General features: G+C 39.3%; 2 protein-coding genes across 3 annotated transcripts; both read left to right on the top strand.

Annotated features, from left to right (window-relative positions):
- Positions 1–4,810: 4,810 nt before the first annotated feature.
- Positions 4,811–6,888, top strand: LOC127196947 (regenerating islet-derived protein 3-gamma-like). Its single transcript, XM_051154653.1, has 5 exons — positions 4,811–4,889; positions 5,433–5,551; positions 5,748–5,885; positions 6,478–6,601; positions 6,821–6,888. Exons 1-5 carry the CDS (start codon positions 4,814–4,816, stop codon positions 6,886–6,888), a joined length of 525 nt encoding a protein of 174 aa, XP_051010610.1. The 5' UTR covers positions 4,811–4,813.
- A 10,319-nt stretch (positions 6,889–17,207) lies between these two features.
- LOC127196801 (regenerating islet-derived protein 3-gamma-like) lies at positions 17,208–19,353 on the top strand. 2 transcript variants are annotated; one of them, XM_051154570.1, is made up of 5 exons: positions 17,208–17,283; positions 17,851–17,969; positions 18,166–18,303; positions 18,899–19,022; positions 19,241–19,353. In XM_051154570.1, exons 1-5 carry the CDS (start codon positions 17,208–17,210, stop codon positions 19,306–19,308), a joined length of 525 nt encoding a protein of 174 aa, XP_051010527.1. In that variant the 3' UTR covers positions 19,309–19,353. The 2 variants fall into 2 exon arrangements, with proteins under 2 accessions (XP_051010527.1, XP_051010528.1); XM_051154571.1 differs by lacking the exon at positions 18,166–18,303.
- Positions 19,354–19,696: the final 343 nt, after the last annotated feature.

The raw sequence follows: 19,696 nt of genomic DNA, 5'->3' as shown, positions 1-19,696 counted from the left end.
TGTATGCATTTGGAGGCTAGACAATCTCAGCTGTTGTCCTTCAAGTGTTTTCTACCTTGTTTCTTACCTGGCCTGCAACTCAGCAAGCAGGCAAGGCTAGCTGACCAATGGGCCACAAAGATCACCTATCCCTAACTCCCCAGCACTGAGGTTACAAAGGCACAATACCAGACCTGACTTTTTGTAACCTGGGTTCTGGAGTTTGAACAAGAGACCACAAAGGTAAACTCAATGACCTTATTGGACCGTGAGAAGTAGTAACAACTTGTTTCAAATCACTAACTTAGGGAAAGGTTTGTTGTGAAGTAATTTGACATCAGAGGAATGGATAAAGGCAACATCTTACAGAGATATTAAGAGGAAAGTCATAACATATTTACATTTATTTCTGATTTGAATAAGTAGGATCTTAGCATCAGAAAGCAGAAGATACATAACTTGTCCTCTGCTCTCTCCTTACACTCAAGTTCATGTAGAAATTTAAAAGTGCTGAATGGAAATGAATGAAGTTTTCCCTTCTATAACCAAATAGTTTTTCACAGGTTCACAGAGGCTTACTATGGGGGCAGAAAGAGAACCAAGCACTATAGAACTCATGACTTGTGACCTATGACTTTTGGAGTATCATATCTCAACATTGGTCATCAGTTATAAAGTCTCCAGGGTTTTTTTTCTGTTTTTCTACCTGAATGTAAAAGAGGCATGATGTGAGGCAACAGGAAGATCAGGTAAAAAAAAAACAAAAAAACAAAAAAACAATAAAACAAAAAAACGGCAAAGTGGAGAGGGGATTATGGAAGGGAATGAAGGAAGAGACAGCAAGAAGTAAAGGGAGTTGATAGTTTCATTGGGTATAGTCAGGTCTGGCATCTGTGGTCTCTTAGGGTTTGCAGGATCTCTGTCCAGACCCTTCTGGCTTTTATCTTCTCTGCTGAGAAGTCAGGTGTAATTCTGATAGATTTGCCATTGTATGTTACTTTACCTTTGAGGCCTGATGGCACTCAAAGAAAGAATAAGCAGGCTACCAAGATGAGACTTGATAGCATACGACTATATAGTGGGGGAGGAGGTGCCCCTCGGTCTTAGACCTAGGGGAGGGGTATAGGGTAAAAGCAGGAGGGAGGGAGAAACGGGAGTTTATGAGTGATGGGATAACAATTGAGTTGTAATCTGAATAAATTAATTAAGTAGTTTAAAAGGGAATTTGAAGGACAGTAGGGAAATCTAGTATAGTTGAAAATAAAAATAAAAGGACTCATAATGACATTGTTCTATATTCATTGATCAGTGCCACATTCAACCATCATCAGAGATGCTCATTCCTGCAGCAGATGGGAATAAATACAGTGACCTACGGCCAGATATTTGCAGAGAGAGAGAGACAGAGTGAGAGAGAAAGAGAGAGAGAGAGAGAGAAAGAGAGAGAGAGAGAGAAAGAGAGAGGGGGGGGGAAAGAGGGAGAGCTTTTAACACACAGCTCTAAAATAGATTTCTCCATCAACTCCCTCCTCTCAGAGCTAGGGATACCCCCATGGAAGGGGAGACAGAGGAGTAAGGGAGACAGAGAGGATGGGAGGCACCAGAAGAGCAATGTTCTCTAAAACAACTCACATGAGCTCACAGAGGTGAAAGCAGCAATAACAGATCCTCCATGGGTCTGCACCAGGTCTCCCATATATGTATCATAGCTTCTAAGCTTAGTACTTTTATGGGACTAATGAATCTGTGAAGGAATGGGTCTCTGATTCTTGTGACTTCTCTTCAGGTTCTTATATTTTATTTTTATAGGATTGTCTCATGCAAATATGATATGGTGGATTTTGTCTTATCTTATTATATTTTATTTTGTTTTGTTGATATCTTCTAATTAAAGACAGAAAAAGAGTAGATTTGGATGGGAGAGGAGGTGAGGAGGAACAGGAAGGATTAAAAGAAGAAAAAATTGTATTAGGATTATATTGTATAAGAAAAGTATTCATGTGTAACAAAGGGAGGAAAAGTAGTACCTTTTCTAACAATACTTTTCTAACGCTGCTGCTAAAATGTAAGTATTTACTTGGTGTTACTAAGTGCTTCATATTTATTACTGTCTCTTATTAGCTGTAATGATTAATTTGGAGATTCTTCATTGCTTTTATTTTTATAGAAATTGAATATTTGTACAAATACTGAAAGTTCTATTTACTTTTTGATCATTAAATTTTCTTTTGATTTAAAGGTATCCTTCTGTAATACAACACTGTTGTTGATAGAATCAGGAGGGTGAAGAACTTATGTTCCTGGCTCTGAAGGAATAATTTTTAGTATTTTTATTTTGAGTCTTTGACCTTTTCTTTACTCTGTTAAAATACTGCTATGTACACCTTGATTGTTACCAATTTTCATAATTCACTAATGAAAGTTAGATTTCACTAAGTACATTTTCTGTGTTCTAGGATGATCTCTTGTAATGTTTTTGTTCAAAAAAGAAAATGTCTCAATATTATATAAGCAATTATTCTTCCTGATGATACTACCTTTGAATTCCTGAGGTTAATTCTTCTTTCTCTTCATTTGTTGTACACATTTGTTTTGTCTAGTGTCGTCTTCAGGAAATTTGCGTATAGGCTGTTAAGGGAAATTGGACTTTAAATTTCCTTCCTGTGTTTGTTGATTTTTTTGTTTCTTCCTAGCATCCCTTTTTATACAGCATTTTATTTTTAAAAGTTACATAAACCTAAAAAACTTTATGATTATTTCCCATGTATCTGTTACTAAGAAATAGCAAATATTCCTTTATTGCCTATCTTGTTCCATCCAAAATCACCTTTATCACTAATGCAGCAGACTGTATTGATGTATGTTCTAAGAAACATACATCTAAGAAAAGCAGGAGGGAGGGATGAGAGGGAGGATACAAGTAATGGATAACAATTGAGTTGTAATCTGAATAAACTAATTAAATAAAAAAGAAAATGTTTAATTTTTAAGTATTATATTAAGCTTTAAATAAAAAAAGTCATCTCAAGTAATATATATCAATCACCAATTTGACATGTAAAACCATAACACTGTAACACGTTTCACCCATAATCTCATAAGTATTATTCTTCAGCTGAATTTTTCTATATTGGAATCTAAATCTATTTTACATATTGGAATTCCCATATATTTCTTTCAAATGTTGAATTTTGTATAATTTTATTTTATATTTTTTTTTGAATTCACACTTTGTGGATTTTACTGTTTGTATCTGTTTTGATATAACATTAACTTTATTCCCCTCTTCCAATTTCCTAGAAATTTATAGATAAATAATAATTACAACTTTTCAAACTATTTTAATCTGAGGCAACTTTTAAATACCGAATTATCATCAAAATGTCAATATTATTCATATCATTGATATCTATGGCACTAAACATTAAAGAGGCATTAAAATATTAATCATTTGTATTAATATGTGTATTTCAGGTCATTTTATAAGGAAGCATGGAATACAACTTGATTTTCTTAGGGCAACAATTGTTTCTCAGAGAGAAGACTTACAAATACATTTAAAAAGAATGTTTAAAAGTATGTATTTAAGGGATGAAGCTTGATAAAATTGATTATCTTCATTGTTTGATGTATTTCAAAGCCATTCTAATGTGAAATGTCATCTTTTTTCTGCTTGAACATGCACAAGTGATGGACACAAGTTGATGACCCTGGCCAAACTTGATCTCATGAATATAGTTGCTGGTACCAAAAAACAGCATATAGCACACTTCATCATGGTTATGAAAACTACAACTTCAAAGCCATCCTGAGGGGACCGTAAATACGCCATGATCAAAGATTGAGCATAGAACTCTGACAATCAACTGGACAGCTCAGAATTACAGTATACACTGACCTTACTTCTCAACCTTCCAACAAAGAGGCAGTAGGAGAGCAAGTCCAATCAGCCACTGCTCCTTGAAACCTCAGCGGAAATATCGACCCAAGAGAATATTATTGCACTTCCTAAAAATCTTGCTATAAACTTCAGAATTTTTCTCCTTGGCTTAAATTTTCCTTCTTTCAACTAATACACCACCATCCTCAACAGTTACAGTTCCCAAGTAATCAAAAATTTAAGTGTTAATAGATTTTACATGGTACAAAACAAAGCATGTGAATCTACAGGTGCAACTTTTTCAGAGTGCAACAGAAGTACACAGCTACTATTTGTTTTCTTCTGTAACTCAAGGTTACAATACTTTAGAAATGGTCTCACAGCATAATCATTTTCTTAAGTTTCTGAGAACAAGGTATGTGAGAAGAAGGTGGGGAAAGTTCAAACTGCACCCACACTTGACAACAGCGAATGACTGATAATAGGACAGGGTGACATATGTAACAGTTTACAGTCGTTGCCAGGAAGAAACTCGTGCTGTGATGGGAACCTTCTATAGTCTATGCCAAGCACCACCTCCCTCCCTTACACGAATCCCACTTCTTCGCTATACCCCTCCCTCTACTCTTATCATAAAAGGGCCATCTCTGTCCAGACCAACCAGCACAGATCTCTGCAGGACAGGTAACTGGGAGGTGAGAGATGGTGAGAGCCTTGCAGGGTTTCACCCTCATACCACAGGATAAGTGTCTCTGTCCTCACTGAACAGAGTGATCTTAGAATAAGCAAAAGGGATTCTTTTTCGCTACAGAAGCAAAGAAGCAGAGAAATAGGGTGAAAATTAGTGTATCCATACAGAATTAGTCAAAGGAGAAAGAATGAGGTGGTCCTCCCGACATGTCCTCTCTTAACATAAACCCTATCATGACTGAGACTTTCTCCCCCACAGACAAGATGCTGCCTCGCATGGCCCTGACCAGCGAGTCCTGGATGCTGCTCTCCTGCCTAATGCTCCTTTCTCAGGTGCAAGGTAAGCATTCTCTGTCTTTGAACTGAGTCTCCAGTGAGTGTCCAGAGCCAGGGAACTGAGGAAGACTCTAGAGTGTCTTAGGTAGCAATGATGAGGAGTGTCTCAAACAAGAAAACTCCTTGCACCTCATGCATCATCCTGCTGTCCTACCAGTCCCATTTCAGAACCTAAACAGGTTTCTATTTTCCTGGGAAATTTTTGGTTAGTGGGTTGAACCAGAAAATTGTGTAACTCATTAATTAGCTGTGGAGAAAGAGAAGGGCTGAGTGGGCCAGTGTAGACAGTGTGAGCCCTAGAATTCAGGTTCTATAAATAATATGAGAAGAATGAAGCATAAAATTAAATGAAGACATTTTCTCATGAGGTTGGTCAATTTAAAAACTAAGATGACTCTTAGAGAGAAAGGGCATTCTGTGTTCTGTAGAATCTGTATTAAAATAGTCTCTGTTGTGGAATTAATTTAAAAATAAAGGCTCAATAAACATTTTCTAAGTTCACTTTTCTGTTTCACCACACTCCTGTTTTTATCTTGTTCCTATCCAGGTGAAGATGCCAAGGACAAGGTGCCCTCTTCACGCATCAGCTGCCCCAAGGGATCTAGAGCCTTTGGCTCCCATTGCTATGCCTTGTTTAGGATAGCGAAAAACTGGTATGATGCAGATGTGAGTACTGGAGAGTGCAGAGGAAGAAACAATATAAAGTCTGTGTCGCCCATGGAAAAAAAGGGTCCCCGGTTCCATGATTCCTTGGGAATCAGAAAGAAAACACTTTCTTCCATTCTGTACCCCTATTGTCTACATTTGTCTGCCTTTCATTAGTAAAGTTTTAGTGTGTAACTTATTCTGCCCTCTCACCTAGCTGGCCTGCCAGAAGAGACCTGAAGGACACCTTGTATCTGTGCTCAACGGAGGTGAAGCTTCTTTCCTGGCCTCCTTGGTTAAAAGCAGTGCAAACAATGGCCAAAACGTGTGGATTGGGCTGCATGACCCAACACTGGTGAGAAACCATCCCCATTCTTAGGATTTCTCTCCCAATGATTCTGCTACCAGGCAGAATCTCTGTGTTTTTATGTGAAAAGCCCCAGTTATAACTAGAATCCACATTCTGGGTTGTAACTGGGACAAAGGAAAATCCCTGAGCTCTGTGGAGGTCTCTAGATGTCAGATGACACTTATGTGACCATTGCCAGCTTTTACAAAGTTCTTCAATAAATGCTTGGAAATCTCCTCTGTGAGATTTGGGGAGTTTTCACTCATGACTCTGATAGAACACAAAAGGAGAAGGATATCTCTATTTTGTTTCCTTATAGAATCTATGTAGGGCTTGATGTTCAGAGAAATTTACAAACCACAACCTGTTCTGTTCATCAAGCGCCATGTTCTTTTTCTGGGCTTAAGCAGCTTGTTGTCTGCAGGGATGTGGTAATGGCAGGGAGAAGTTCAGGGTGAAATATGGGCAGCATCTGAAAGAGTAGATAAATTCCATGGGGCTGGATGGACAGAGGTACCAGCTATTGTGAGTAAAGTATCAATGCAAGCAGTGCTTCAGTGACTCTTCTCTTGTTTTTCGTTGGCTCCACCCTCTGTAGGGACAACAACCCAACAGAGATGGATGGGAGTGGAGTAATGCTGATGTGATGGATTACTTCAACTGGGAGCAGAATCCTTCCTGTGCCTCGGGTGGCTACTGTGGTAGCCTGTCACAAGGCTCAGGTAAGGCAAACGGCAGATCTCACTGAAAACCAATATTTTTCTATTCTTCTTGTCTTGATCTCTCATCCTCTCTCTTGTATGTTTCCTTTGTTCCTCATTCCCCTGGTGTCAGACACTGATAAACAGGACAGAAAGGCCCTAACAGCTTGACAGGCATCCTTGATGTACCTTCATAGTATTTGCAAAATCCACCTCCCTCTTACTCTTCCCTGTCTGCAGGATATTTGGAGTGGAGTGACACTTCTTGTGCCATGGAGTTACCCTATGTCTGCAAGTTCAATCCCTAGAGTACACAGTAAGTACTCTGAGTTGATATATACCTCACCATGATCAAGAACCCAGCTGTGAAGAGCAATGCAAGAATGCAACTTTCCCCCGATACTCCTAACCTGAGCACTTGTGATTTTCCCCTCTTCTGCCCTTTCCTCTCTCTCGTTTGAGTCACTTCTGTGTGTACTGTGGCCTGAGGTCTCAAAGTGTAATAATAAAACTTATATCAGACTCATATGTTTGTGTTCTACTCATTTAGTGTATGAATCATATATGTCAGTTAAAGGAAAGAAATTACAGAGTTCATTTTTAAGGAAGTCCTCATTATGCTGGCGAAGAAACAGACAGTTCTTCAGTAGTGTAACCATAAGAAGAGTTTTGTTACTCCTATAATGTTTCACTCAGGAACCTGTAAAAAGTTTTAGCTAAATCTATAAGGCATAGACACACACACCATTAACATGAAAGTAAAAGTGAGTTAAGTGGAAGGAGGAAGTGGCTCATGATAGTGGGAAGGAGATGAATGAGTGGCCCTGCAGACAACGTATGTGGCATACATATGTGAAAGTGTCATAATGAAGAATGTATGTGCTTGTTGGACGTGTGTGTGTCTATATGAGATGAAATACAAATTTATTTGTAGAACACATAAAAGTATGGAACAAGATAAGCCATATTATTAAAAGAAAAAATGCTGGAATATTTATGTTAAATTTAGCCAAGTCAGATACCCCAAACACTGAACATTATTGAGAATCAACAGAACCATTTGAAGACCTTACCCATGCTCAGGTCTTGAGGAATAGGTACCTGAGAAAAGAACTGCAAGTCAGTGAGGTGGAAGCTTTATGAATGACAGTAGTAATAAAAATACCCACTTCAGATCTTTACCCTAGAGCAGAGCTGCTTCTGGTGAATGCACTGCAGTTTGATGGCATAGCAGTTCAAAATTACCTCAGTCCTCTAACTTATCAAGCACCATAGAACAGACAGGGCACGCTTTAAGTAAGTATTGTTTACTGTTTACATGGTGTTACTTGCCATTTCTAGGCATTCTTAGAGTATCATAGTGTATTACCAGGCCTGAAAAAGATTCCAGGTGAGTAGGCATTGGTCTTATAAAAATCTACTTATTTGGGGTACTTTAATGCCTCTAATAGGAGAGAAAGGAGGTTAATATTAACAAGCGAAGCAGACCTTTTTAGATTCAGTTCCTCGGGGCAGTTCCACTCTTCTTCGTCAGGATTCCAGCAACAAACACAGTAACAAGAACAAGCAGAAACAGGAGAAACAACAAACATAGCAACCTCTTCAGTCTTCTCCTAAGCATCTCTATATACAATGGTCTCAGAGTGGAGCAATGAGAAGTCAAGTGAAGTGAAGTGATGCAAAAATCTCAAATCCAAACCTCTGGATTTTGGGGGCTCCTATTTGTCTTTTCTCAGGGTCAATAAGTGGATGTTAATGAACTGGTAAAGGCCATGCCTCTTCAAGAAGCCATTTCCTTTCCAGCAGACAAATATCCTGAGCTCACACACAAGTCTGTTTCTCACCCCACATTTTGGGATCAAACCAAAAACATGCTTACATCCACTACAAAGGTGTATATTTACTAATGAATATGTAAACTTTTGGATCTTTATAAAGTGAAAACATCAGAAGCTTACCAATTTGGGGGACAACTTATACCCCAATACTTTAACACCTTTTATTTTAGTAATTATTAGGTCAGCACCCAAAATATTTCAAAAGAAATACTTCACTTGCCCAGTATAATCAATCAAATTAAACTGCTGACATTTAGAGAATACCCATGGCAGGCTTGATGGGATGGCACACACTTACAATGCCAGCAAATAGGAGGCTGAGATAGAAGGGCAACTGTTATTCAAAGCTTATTTAAAATATGTAGACAATTATAAAGCTTTCCTAGCTATAATGTAAAACACACCAAAGAAAGAATACATTATCCAGTAAGATAGTATACATTTGTCTAAGGTTCAAATGTAACAGTCACTGAGCTGGGTCACATTATAAACAAATATGAAAGTAGATAAATGATACAAAGAATTTTTTTAAATCTTAATGTGATTAAATTTCAAGCCCAAATCAGAAATATATAACAGCAATCTCAGTATTTTCAGAGATGGAATCAGACACTTGTAATGAATACATGGGAAAGAGAAGATGCAGAAAAGCTAGAAATAGTTTGAGAAAAAAAACTATACAACACATTAAATATCAAGTGTAATATTAACGCAGTGCTTATGGTGTAGCTGATAACATTAGCTGAGAGCATTAGAAAAGAACAAAGATATAAAACCTGTAATCCAGTGGTCTCACCCTTCCTAATACGGGGACACCTTAATATTGTTCCTCATGTTGTGGTGACCCCAACCATATACTTATTTTGTTGCTACTTCATAACTGTAATATAGCTACTGTTATGAATTATAATGTAAATATCCATGTTTGCAGATGGTCTTAGGCAAACCCATTAAAGGGACTTTTGACTACAACAGTGGTCATACACCCAGAAGTTGAGAAGCCCTGGGAGTATAATCCAAGCTAACCCCAAGGAAACAAAAGAAGCAAGCTGTGAAAGTGTAGAATAAGCAAAGGAGTAAGAGTAAGATTAAAAGTTACTAAAACTGAAAACATGAAACCATAACAGAAGTATTTTTCATTAATTAATTTATTTAAAAACTTCACAGCCTGATCAGAGGCCCCTTGCCCCTCTCCTCACAGTCCCTCTCTGAAAACCCAACCACTCCTATTCTCTGAGAATGGGAGGCTCCCCTTTGGTAACAACTCACCCTGGCATACCAATTCACAGCAGAACTAAGTGCACTCCCCCCCTACCCCATTTAACTCAGAAAAAGCAGTCCAGCTATGGGAAAGACATTCAAATGCAGGCAACAGAATCAGAAAGAGCCCTCACTCAAATTATTAGGGGACCTTGATGAAGAACAAGCTACATATAGGCTACATATATGTATCCCACGCATGATCACTGGATGTGCACTGTGTGCCCCCATAGGCCCAGGATAGTTGACTCTGTAGATCTTACTTTGGTGTCCCTGACTCCTCTGGTTTCCTCAGAGTGCTTCTTCCCTCTTTTCCACAGAATCCCCTAGCTCTGCCTGTTGTTTGGCTGTGGGCCTCTACATCTGTTCCATCAGTTGGTGGATGAAACCTCTCAGAAGACTTTTATTCTGGGCTCCTGTCTGCCAGTATAACAAAATATCATTAAGAGTGTCATGGGGTTTTTTTCTCTCCCATAAGGTGATTCTCAAGTTGATCCAATAATTGGTTGGCCATTCTCTCATTTTCTGCTCCATTTATCCCTTCACTACTTGCACGCAGGACAAATTTTGAATGGAAGGTTTGACGGGTTAGCTGGTGTCCTCACCCTCAAGTTAAGTAATACCTGGGTAAAGAAAGTGGAAATTTCAGGCTTCATACCCCCAATTGCTCCCAGGAGCCACCACCCTATCCCAGAGATATCTGTTCTCCAATTTCTGTTCTCTCTCTGAGTCCGTTCTCCCTCTTCCCTGCTCTCCCACCATCTGATCACCACCCAATCTCTTTTTCCCCCTCTTCTACAGAGTCTGTCTACTTCAAATGTCTATTTTATTTACCCTTCTGAGTGTGATTCAAGCATCTTCTCTTCATCTTTCCTTGGAACTTAGCTTCTTTCTGTCTGTGGATCTTAGCATGGTTAAGCTAATATCAACTTATAAGTGAATATATGTTATTTAAATATATTGGGGCTGGGTTACCACACTCAGGATGATATTTTCTAATTTCAGTCAGTTGCCTATAAATTTCACTATGTCCATCTTTTTAATAGCTGATTAGTATTCCATTGAAGAAATTCCTTTTCTTTATCAATTCTTCAGTAGAGACATCTTGGTTGTTTCCAGTTTATGGCTATTAGAAACAAAGCTGCAAAGGACATAGTTGAGTGTTCGTGGGCTTTGGTGTAGCACATTTTTTGAATATGCCCAGAAGTGGCATGGCTTGGTCTTGTGGTACATCTATTCCCACTTTTCTGAGAAACCACCTGATTGCTTTACTAAGTGGTTGGACTAATTTGCACTCCTACCAGCAATGGAGGAATGTTCTCTTTCTCCACATCCTCTCCAGAATGTGTTATCACTTGAGTTTTTTTATCTTAACCATTATGACAAGTGTGAGATGGAATCTCATAGTCATTTTCATTTGCAATTCTCTAATGATTAAAGTTTTTAAACATTTCTCTCTTTTTGTTTGTTAATTGCTCACTTTATATCCTGGTAATAAGCTCCTTTTTCCTCTCTTCTCAGTCCCACCCTTCACCCTGTTTTCTCTGTTTCCCTCATCTACTTAGAAAAGGAGAGCCTCTCTTCCCCACCAACCCAGTATATTAAATCACATCAGAACTGAGCATGTCCTCTTTCCCTATGGCCTGGTGAAGAATCCCTACCAAGAGAAAATGCCTGAAAAGCAGGCAACAGAGTCCATGTCAGAGTTATCCTTCATTCCCTTTAAGATGGGACCCATACGAGTCTCAAGCTGGTCATATTACATGTAGCCAATGCATGGTCCTTCATTGGAGCGTCAGTATTCACTGGCGCCCCCAACCCGGGCCTTAGTTACTTCATTCTGTTAGTCTTCTTGTTGGGTTCCTGTTACCTCTGAGTCTTTCTATCCTTCCCCCTACTCTTCCACAAGACTCACTGTTCCACCCAATGATTGCCTGTTGGTTTCTCCATCTTTTCCCATCAGCTCCTAGGTGGTACCAGGGAGGACAGCTGTAAAATGTTCCCTTCTGCAAGCATAGCATAGTGTCATAGTTAGTAGTGTCATGAGTTGGCTCTCTCCCATGAGTGGGTCTCAGGTTGGGCCAGGCACTGGTTGGACATTTCCTCAATCTCTGCTTTAATTTTGTCTTTGCACATCTTTTTGGCAGGGCAAATTTTTGGTTGAGGTACTTAAATGAATTTCAGCTTTGCTAAGGTAATTTCCTAAGAGCCCAAATCTGGTTCCAACCCCTACTTTGATCTACCCAATGGACAGGACATTCTTCACAGTTATGTGGAGAGTGAGGTCTGACTCTGGCATGAACTCTGGTACCCTATATTTGACAGCCTCCCTTTGGTGGGGAGGCCTGGTGGCACTCAGAGAAAGAATAAGCAGGCTACCAAGATGAGACTTGGTAGCGTATGACCATATAGTGGGGGAGGAGGTTCCCGTGGGTCATAGAACTAGGGGAGGGGAATAGTGTGAAAGAGGGAGGAAGAAATGGCAGGATAGCCTTCTGAGTGAGATTTAAGCATTCTCATTGGGTCTTTTTTGTTTCTTATCTTCTTTTGGTCTGTGCATTGCAGTATGCTTATTCCACACTATATAGCTAACGTCCACTTATGAGTAGATACCATATGTGTCTTTCTGGATCTGGGTAACCTCACTCATGATGATCTTTTCTAGTTCCACCCATTTGCCTGCAAATTGCTTGATTTCTTTGTCAATAGATGAGCAGTATTGAGTGTACCACAGTTTCCTTACACATTCTTCAGATGAAGGACTTCTGAGTTCTTTCCAGTTTCTGGCTATTACAGGTAAAGCAGCTATAAACATAGTTGAGCATATGTTTTTGTTATAAGGCATGTTCAACAAATTGTGCTAGTCTAAGTGGATATAGAAAAGTGTAAATATGCAGATATAAGTGAGTATATACCATTTGACTCTTTCTGCTTCTGGGTTAACTCACTCATTATGATCATTTCTAGTTCAATCATTTGTCCACAATTTTCGGGAATTTCTTGTTTTTCCTAGCTGAGTAGTATTTCATAGTGTAAATGTACCACAGGTTCCTCATCCATTCTTCTACTGAGGGACACTTAGGCTGTTCCATGATCGGGCTATTATGAATAAGGCTGCTATGAACATGGTTGAGCAAATGTTCTTGTCATGTGCTGGAGCATCTCATGAAAGTCTTCACTTACCAGGAAACTGGGACAGAGGGGAGGAAATCCCATTAGGACTCTAGATGAGAGAAGCATGGGAGAATGGTAAAGCAGAAGGATGCAGAGGGTCCTAGAAACCTACAAGAAGAACATTGTGATAGGCAGATTTGGGCCCAGGGGTCCTGCTCAAACTATGGCACCAGCCAAAGAAAATACGTGCAGTAAACTTCAAACCACTACCCAGATATAGCCAATGGACAGGACATTCTCCACAGTTGAGTGGAGAGTAGGGTCTGACTTTCACAGGAACTTTGGTGCCCCATATTTGACCACGTCCCCTGAGTTGGGAGGCCTGGTGGCCTACCAAGAAGAGACTTGATACCCTATGAGCATATACAGGGGGAGAAAGTGCCCCTCAGTCACAGTCATAGGGGTGAGGAGTAAGGGGAAAAAGAGAGGGAGAAAGGAATGGAAGGATACAAGGGATGGTATAACCATTGAGATGTAATATGAATAAATTAATAACATATTTTTAAAAAGAAAAGTGTAAATATATCTATATTATCACCCTGCTGAAAATTCAAGTCCAAGTGCATCAGAGACCTCAGCATACAACCAGAAACACTAAATCTACTAGGAGAAAACGTGGGACTCATCCTTGGACTCATTCATTGGCACAGAAGACAAATTCCCAAACAGAAAACCAACAGCTCAGGCTAAAACAGCAACAATTAATAAATGGGAATTCATGAAACAAAAAGTTTCTGTAAGGCAAAGAACACTGTCTGTAGAATAAAAGGGAATCTACTGGTTGGAAAAAATGTCTTACTTAATCCTACATCCAACAAAAACCTAATATCCAAAATATATAAAGAATTCAAAAAATTAAGCACCAACAAACACAAATGTCCAATGTCACTAGTCATCAAGGAAATGCAAATCAAAACCAAAAGGACTCTGAGATTTCATCTTCTGAGACTTCAGAATGACTAAGATCAAAAGCACAAGTGACAGAACATGCTGTGGAGAAAATAGAACTTCCCTCCATTGTTGTATGAGTGCAAACTAGTACAATCACCCTAGAAATCAATCTGGTACTTTCTCAGAAAACTGTGAATAGCTCAACGTCAAGACTCAGCTATATCACTCCTGAGTATAGACCCAAACGATCCTCCAGTGAACATTTCTTTAAGTGTTTTTCAGCCATTAGAGATTCCTCAGTTGAGAAATTCTGCTTATCTATGTACCATTTTTTAAATTGAGTTATTTGGTTCATGGCTGTTTAAACTCTTTAGCTCTTTGGATCTATTTGGAAATTAGCCATGTGTATGGTATGGGGTTTGTGAAGGTTTTTTCTCATTCAGTAGGCTGCTACATTTTCCTTTTGACTGTGGTCTTTGTCTTACAGAAGCATTTAAGTTTCATGAGGTCCTACTTATTAATTATTGATCTTCGTGCCTGAGCTGCTGCTGTTTTATCCAGGAAGTTGTTTCCTGTACTAATGGGTTCAAGGATCCTCTCCACTTTTTCTATTATATTTAGTATATTAACAAAATAGTAATAATAATAATAATTATTTATAAATCTATGGAATTTATGAATCTCTATTCATCCAGTCAAGAAAGGAAGCCACATATGAATGATATTATGAGTAAAATATATTTCTATGAGAAAATATATATGTTCTGAAAATAAAAGGAAGCAATAAAGTTTTGCTGAAACACCTTTTGTCTAAAACTAATACCCTCATTTGAAATAAATTACTATTAATAAGCAAAATAAGGAATACAGGTTTAATTATAGTCTAAAGCACCATTTTCTAAAGTGTAGGTTTAGCTTAGTGGTGATGGAAAGCGTTAAGTCAATTCTGTGAATAATCCCTAATATAACTGTCAACATAAGAAGGCTAGACTATTACATTCCACATTATCTTTAGTAATGTTACAAAATGCTTTGTGTATAGTTTTTCTAATTATATCTGCATGTGTGAATAATATTTATATAAAATTATTTTACTTTCAGTAAAGGCTTTTTTGGGTTTCTGTTTTTTCATGCAGAACATTGAATGCAGAGCCCTGTGTACACTAGGCAATCACTCTACCACTGAGCTACAGCACTCCCAGGAAAAAAAAAATCTTATTTTGAATAGCAGTTAAACTTTTGAAAGTCATGCAAAATAACACATAAATGTTGACATAACTAAAGATGAATTAAATAAACTACCAGTAGAGGGAGAATTGAGCAAACACATAGTATAGTTTAGTGATAAGAACACACTGAGCTCGTTGTTTGCTGCAAGAAAAGAAGGAACCAGGGCCCAGAGATGCCTACTGAGACTAAAGGGCCAACCAACAACCTTCCATGGGTGGACTGGACGGATGGGCACCTAAGGATTCATATGGGAGCAGGGTCTCTCTAACATGGGCTCACTTGCTTGCTTTCAAGTACTTACCCAGGCAGGACTGCCTTGCCACACCACAGGGGAAGAAGGTATACTTAGTCCTAATGGATTGGACAGGCAGGGGAGTTCCCCTCCTCTGAGAATCAGGGGAGAGGAAGGGGGAAAAGGGAGCATGGATGGTACTGGGAGGTGAGGAGGCATAGGGCTACTACTGCAAGGATGTAAAGCAAGTAAATTATTTTGTATAAATGAAAGAATAGAAAGGATTAGAGAACAGATATTAGGGAAGTGGGTTATCTTTAATCATTTTCTATTCCTTCTGAGATTAGGAGTTGGCATTTATCTCACAGAACTGTGTTGAAAGCCTATTTACAAGGTATGTAAATAGAAATGGAGTCCAAAGTGTGATCCCCAGGCTAACTACAGAACAGGAGTTTGTGCACTGGAAACCATTTTGCCAGAATAAAAGAAAGCTAGAATTCAAAGGTCCCATACACCTATCACATCATGTGATTTCCTAGAGAATCTGTCCCTACCTGGCTATTCAGAGATGACTTAGGGACTGTGCTGGTCATAGCCTCTGTAAGATGATATTGTCATGTTTAAAGGTATGCATTTAAGCAATAAAGCTTGCTAACATTATCTTCATTCTTTGATGGAGCCAGAGTCCATTCTAATGTGACGTGTCATCTTCTTTCTGCCTGATCATGCATAGATGACGGACACACATTGATGACCCTGGCTAAATTAATACTAAAATACACATCATGTGTCCATCATTCCCTTCACATCATAAATACAGGTGTTCGTACCATAAAAGGTACATGTCACATTTCACTATAGTTATGAAAATTACAACTTCAAGACCATCCTGACGGGATTTTAACGGTCCCATGAAAATCTGTTAAAATTTTGAAGATAGTATTCTGAATATCAAGTGGACATGTCAGAATTATAGGCGCCAAGACCTTATTTCTCAACCTTCCCACAAATAGGGAGCAGAAAGGAAGTTCACTCAGCCACTGTTCCTTGAAACCTCAGGAAAAATATTGACTCAACACATTATTGTCATGCTTCCTACAAATCTTACTACAAAGTTCAGACTTTTATCACTAGCTTAAACTTTTCCTTTCCTTCAACTAATGCACCATCATCTTCAATAGTTACAATTCCTAACTAATCAAAAATTTAAGTGTTAATAGATATTAAATCTTACAAAAGCAAGCACAAGATATATACATGTGAATCTACAGGTGCAATTTCTTCTGAGTGAAATCAAATTACTTTGCTAATATTTGTTCTTTTCAGTAACCCGAGGTCACCTATTTTGGAAATGGTGTCAGAGCATAATTTATAGCACAGCAATCATTTTCTTAAGATTCCCAGAACAGGTAGTTGGGAGAAGGTGGGGAAAGTTCACGCTGCACCCACACCTGACATCAGAGCTAGGCTGCTAGAAGGACAGGGTGTCATATGTAAAAGTTTACAATTATTGCCAGGAAGAAATGAGTACCATTGATGGGAACCTTCTAGAATCCATGCCAAGCACCACCTACCTCTTTACTGGCATAAGCTTTCCACATCTTAACTTTGGTGCCCCTCCCTCATATCCTATTATAAAAGCAGACATCTCTGTCTTGACCAATCATCTGAGATCTCTGCTATACAGGTAAGAGGGAGCTGAATGGTGCTAAGAGCCTTGCAGGGGCTTGCCCCTCATTCCACAGGAGGAGAGATGGGATAGGATCTGTCTTCATAGTCCAGAGGGTTTTGAGAATTAGAAAGACTTCCCGGGGGGGGGTTCAGGAGAAAAGGAAAAAATGGAATATTTTCATTACAGAAGCAAAGAAGGAAAGAAACGGAGTGAGAATTAGTGTTTCCCTAGGGTATTGGTCAAAGGAGAAAGAAAGGGATGATGGCTCTCTCAAAATGACCTCATTTAACATTTCTTCATCATGACTGGTTTTCCTCCCTCTCAGGCAAGATGCTCGCTCGCATGGCCCTCACCAGCATGTCCTGGATGCTGCTCTCCTGCCTTATGCTCCTTTCTCAGGTGCAAGGTAAGCATTCTCTATCTTTAGAGATAAGTGTCCAGTGAATGTCTAGAGCCAAGGAACAGATGAAGGCTCTGGAGTGTCTTATGTAGTGATGATGCAGAGATTCCCACAAAGGGAAACTCCTTGTAACTCATCCATCATCCTGCTGTCTTCCAAGTCAGTAATGATGGACAGTGACATAGCAGTCCATTGCCCAAATTAAACAGGTTTCTAAGTTGCTGGGAATTTTTAGTTAGTTAGTTAGCAGGAAAGTGTACAAATCAATAATAAACTGTTGGGTAAAAAATCAATGGGGTGGGCCAATGTAAAAAGTGTGAGTCCTAGAACTGGGCAATCACTGGATAATATGAAAAGAATGAAGCATTAAACTAAAGGAACATATATTCCTATGAAGTAAGTAAATTGCAAGACCAAGAAAGCTTTTAGAGAGAAAGGACATTCTATTTTCTGTATTCTGTTTAGACCGCATTCTGGACTTCATCTCAAAAAAAGAACCTCTCATAAACATTTGCTATGTTGACAATACTTTAGGTTACACCAAATTTTTGTCTTTACCTTGTTCCTATCCAGGTGAAGATGTCAAGGACAAGGTGCCCTCTTCACGCATCAGCTGCCCCAAGGGATCTAGAGCCTTTGGCTCCCATTGCTATGCCTTGTTTAGGATAGCAAAAAACTGGTTTGATGCAGATGTGAGTACTGGAAGGTGCAGAGGAAGAAACAATATAAAGTCTGTGTTGCCCATGGAAAAAAAGGGTTCCCGGTTCCATGATTCCTTGGGAATCAGAAAGAAAACACTTTCTTCCATTCTGTACCCCTATTGTCTACATTTGTCTGCCTTTCATTAGCAAAGTTTTAGTGTGTAACTTATTCTGCCCTCTCACCTAGCTGGCCTGCCAGAAGAGACCTGAAGGACACCTTGTATCTGTGCTCAACGGAGGTGAAGCTTCTTTCCTGGCCTCCTTGGTTAAAAGCAGTGCAAACAATGGCCAAAACGTGTGGATTGGGCTGCATGACCCAACACTGGTGAGAAACCATCCCCATTCTTAGGATTTCTCTCCCAATGATTCTGCTACCAGGCAGAATCTCTGTGTTTTTATGTGAAAAGCCCCAGTTATAACTAGAATCCACATTCTGGGTTGTAACTGGGACAAAGGAAAATCCCTGAGCTCTGTGGAGGTCTCTAGATGTCAGATGACACTTATGTGACCATTGCCAGCTTTTACAAAGTTCTTCAATAAATGCTTGGAAATCTCCTCTGTGAGATTTGGGGAGTTTTCACTCATGACTCTGATAGAACACAAAAGGAGAAGGATATCTCTATTTTGTTTCCTTATAGAATCTATGTAGGGCTTGATGTTCAGAGAAATTTACAAACCACAACCTGTTCTGTTCATCAAGCGCCATGTTCTTTTTCTGGGCTTAAGCAGCTTGTTGTTGTCTGCAGGGATGTGGTAATGGCAGGGAGAAGTTCAGGGTGAAATATGGGCAGCATCTGAAAGAGTAGATAAATTCCATGGGGCTGGATGGACAGAGGTACCAGCTATTGTGAGTAAGGTATCAATGCAAGCAGTGCTTCAGTGACTCTTCTCTTGTTTTTCATTGGCTCCACCCTCTGTAGGGACAACAACCCAATAGAGATGGATGGGTGTGGAGTAACGCTGATATCATGGATTACTTTAACTGGGAGCAGAATCCTTCCTCTGCCTCAGGTGGTTACTGTGGTAGCCTATCACGAGGCTCAGGTAAGACAGAAAGCAGTCCTCACTAAAAACCAATGTTCTTTTCATCTTCAATTCTTGATCTCTCTTCTTCTCTCTTGTATGTTTTCTTTGTTCCTCATTCCCCTGGTGTCAGACACTGATAAACAGGACAGAAAAGCCTAATAGCTTGACAGGCATCCTTGATGTACCTTCATTGTATTTGCAAAATCCACCTCCCTCTTACTCTTCCCTGTCTGCAGGATATTTGGAGTGGAGTGACACTTCTTGTGCCATGGTGTTACCCTATGTCTGCAAGTTCAATCCCTAGAGTACACAGGAAGCACCCTGAGTTGATATGTGCCTCACCATGATCAAGAACCCGATGGTGAAGAGCAATGCAAGAATGCAACTTTCCCCCAATACTCCTAACCCGAGCACTTGTGATTTTTCCCCTCTTCTGCCCTTTCCTCTCTCTTGTTTGAGTCACTTCTGTGTGTACTGTGGCCTGAGGTCTCAAAGTGTAATAATAAAATTTATATCAGACTCATATGTTTGTGTTCTACTCATTTAGTGGATGAATCTTATATGTCAGTTAAAGAAAAGAGATTACAGAGTTCAGTTTTACAGAAGACCTCATTATGCTGGGGAAGAAGAAGACTTTTTCCAATGAATGTAACCACAAAAAGTGTCGGTATGCTCCTATAAGTTATTCCTCA

Source organism: Acomys russatus, chromosome 13 (assembly GCF_903995435.1).
Source record: "Acomys russatus chromosome 13, mAcoRus1.1, whole genome shotgun sequence".
In the NCBI taxonomy this organism is placed as follows: domain Eukaryota; kingdom Metazoa; phylum Chordata; class Mammalia; order Rodentia; family Muridae; genus Acomys; species Acomys russatus.
Note: the sequence above shows the minus strand (reverse complement) of the source record. Positions and strands in the feature narration are given on the sequence as shown.

Bases quoted from the DNA above. Each gene is read 5' to 3' on its own strand.
- LOC127196947 (XM_051154653.1), top strand. From the start codon at position 4,814: ATGCTGCCTCGCATGGCCCTGACCAGCGAGTCCTGGATGCTGCTCTCC. The intron at 5,552-5,747 runs GTGAGTACTGGA...CCTCTCACCTAG, and splicing joins AAAACTGGTATGATGCAGAT to CTGGCCTGCCAGAAGAGACC. The intron at 5,886-6,477 runs GTGAGAAACCAT...CACCCTCTGTAG, and splicing joins GGCTGCATGACCCAACACTG to GGACAACAACCCAACAGAGA.
- LOC127196801 (XM_051154570.1), top strand. From the start codon at position 17,208: ATGCTCGCTCGCATGGCCCTCACCAGCATGTCCTGGATGCTGCTCTCC. The intron at 17,284-17,850 runs GTAAGCATTCTC...GTTCCTATCCAG, and splicing joins GCTCCTTTCTCAGGTGCAAG to GTGAAGATGTCAAGGACAAG. The intron at 17,970-18,165 runs GTGAGTACTGGA...CCTCTCACCTAG, and splicing joins AAAACTGGTTTGATGCAGAT to CTGGCCTGCCAGAAGAGACC.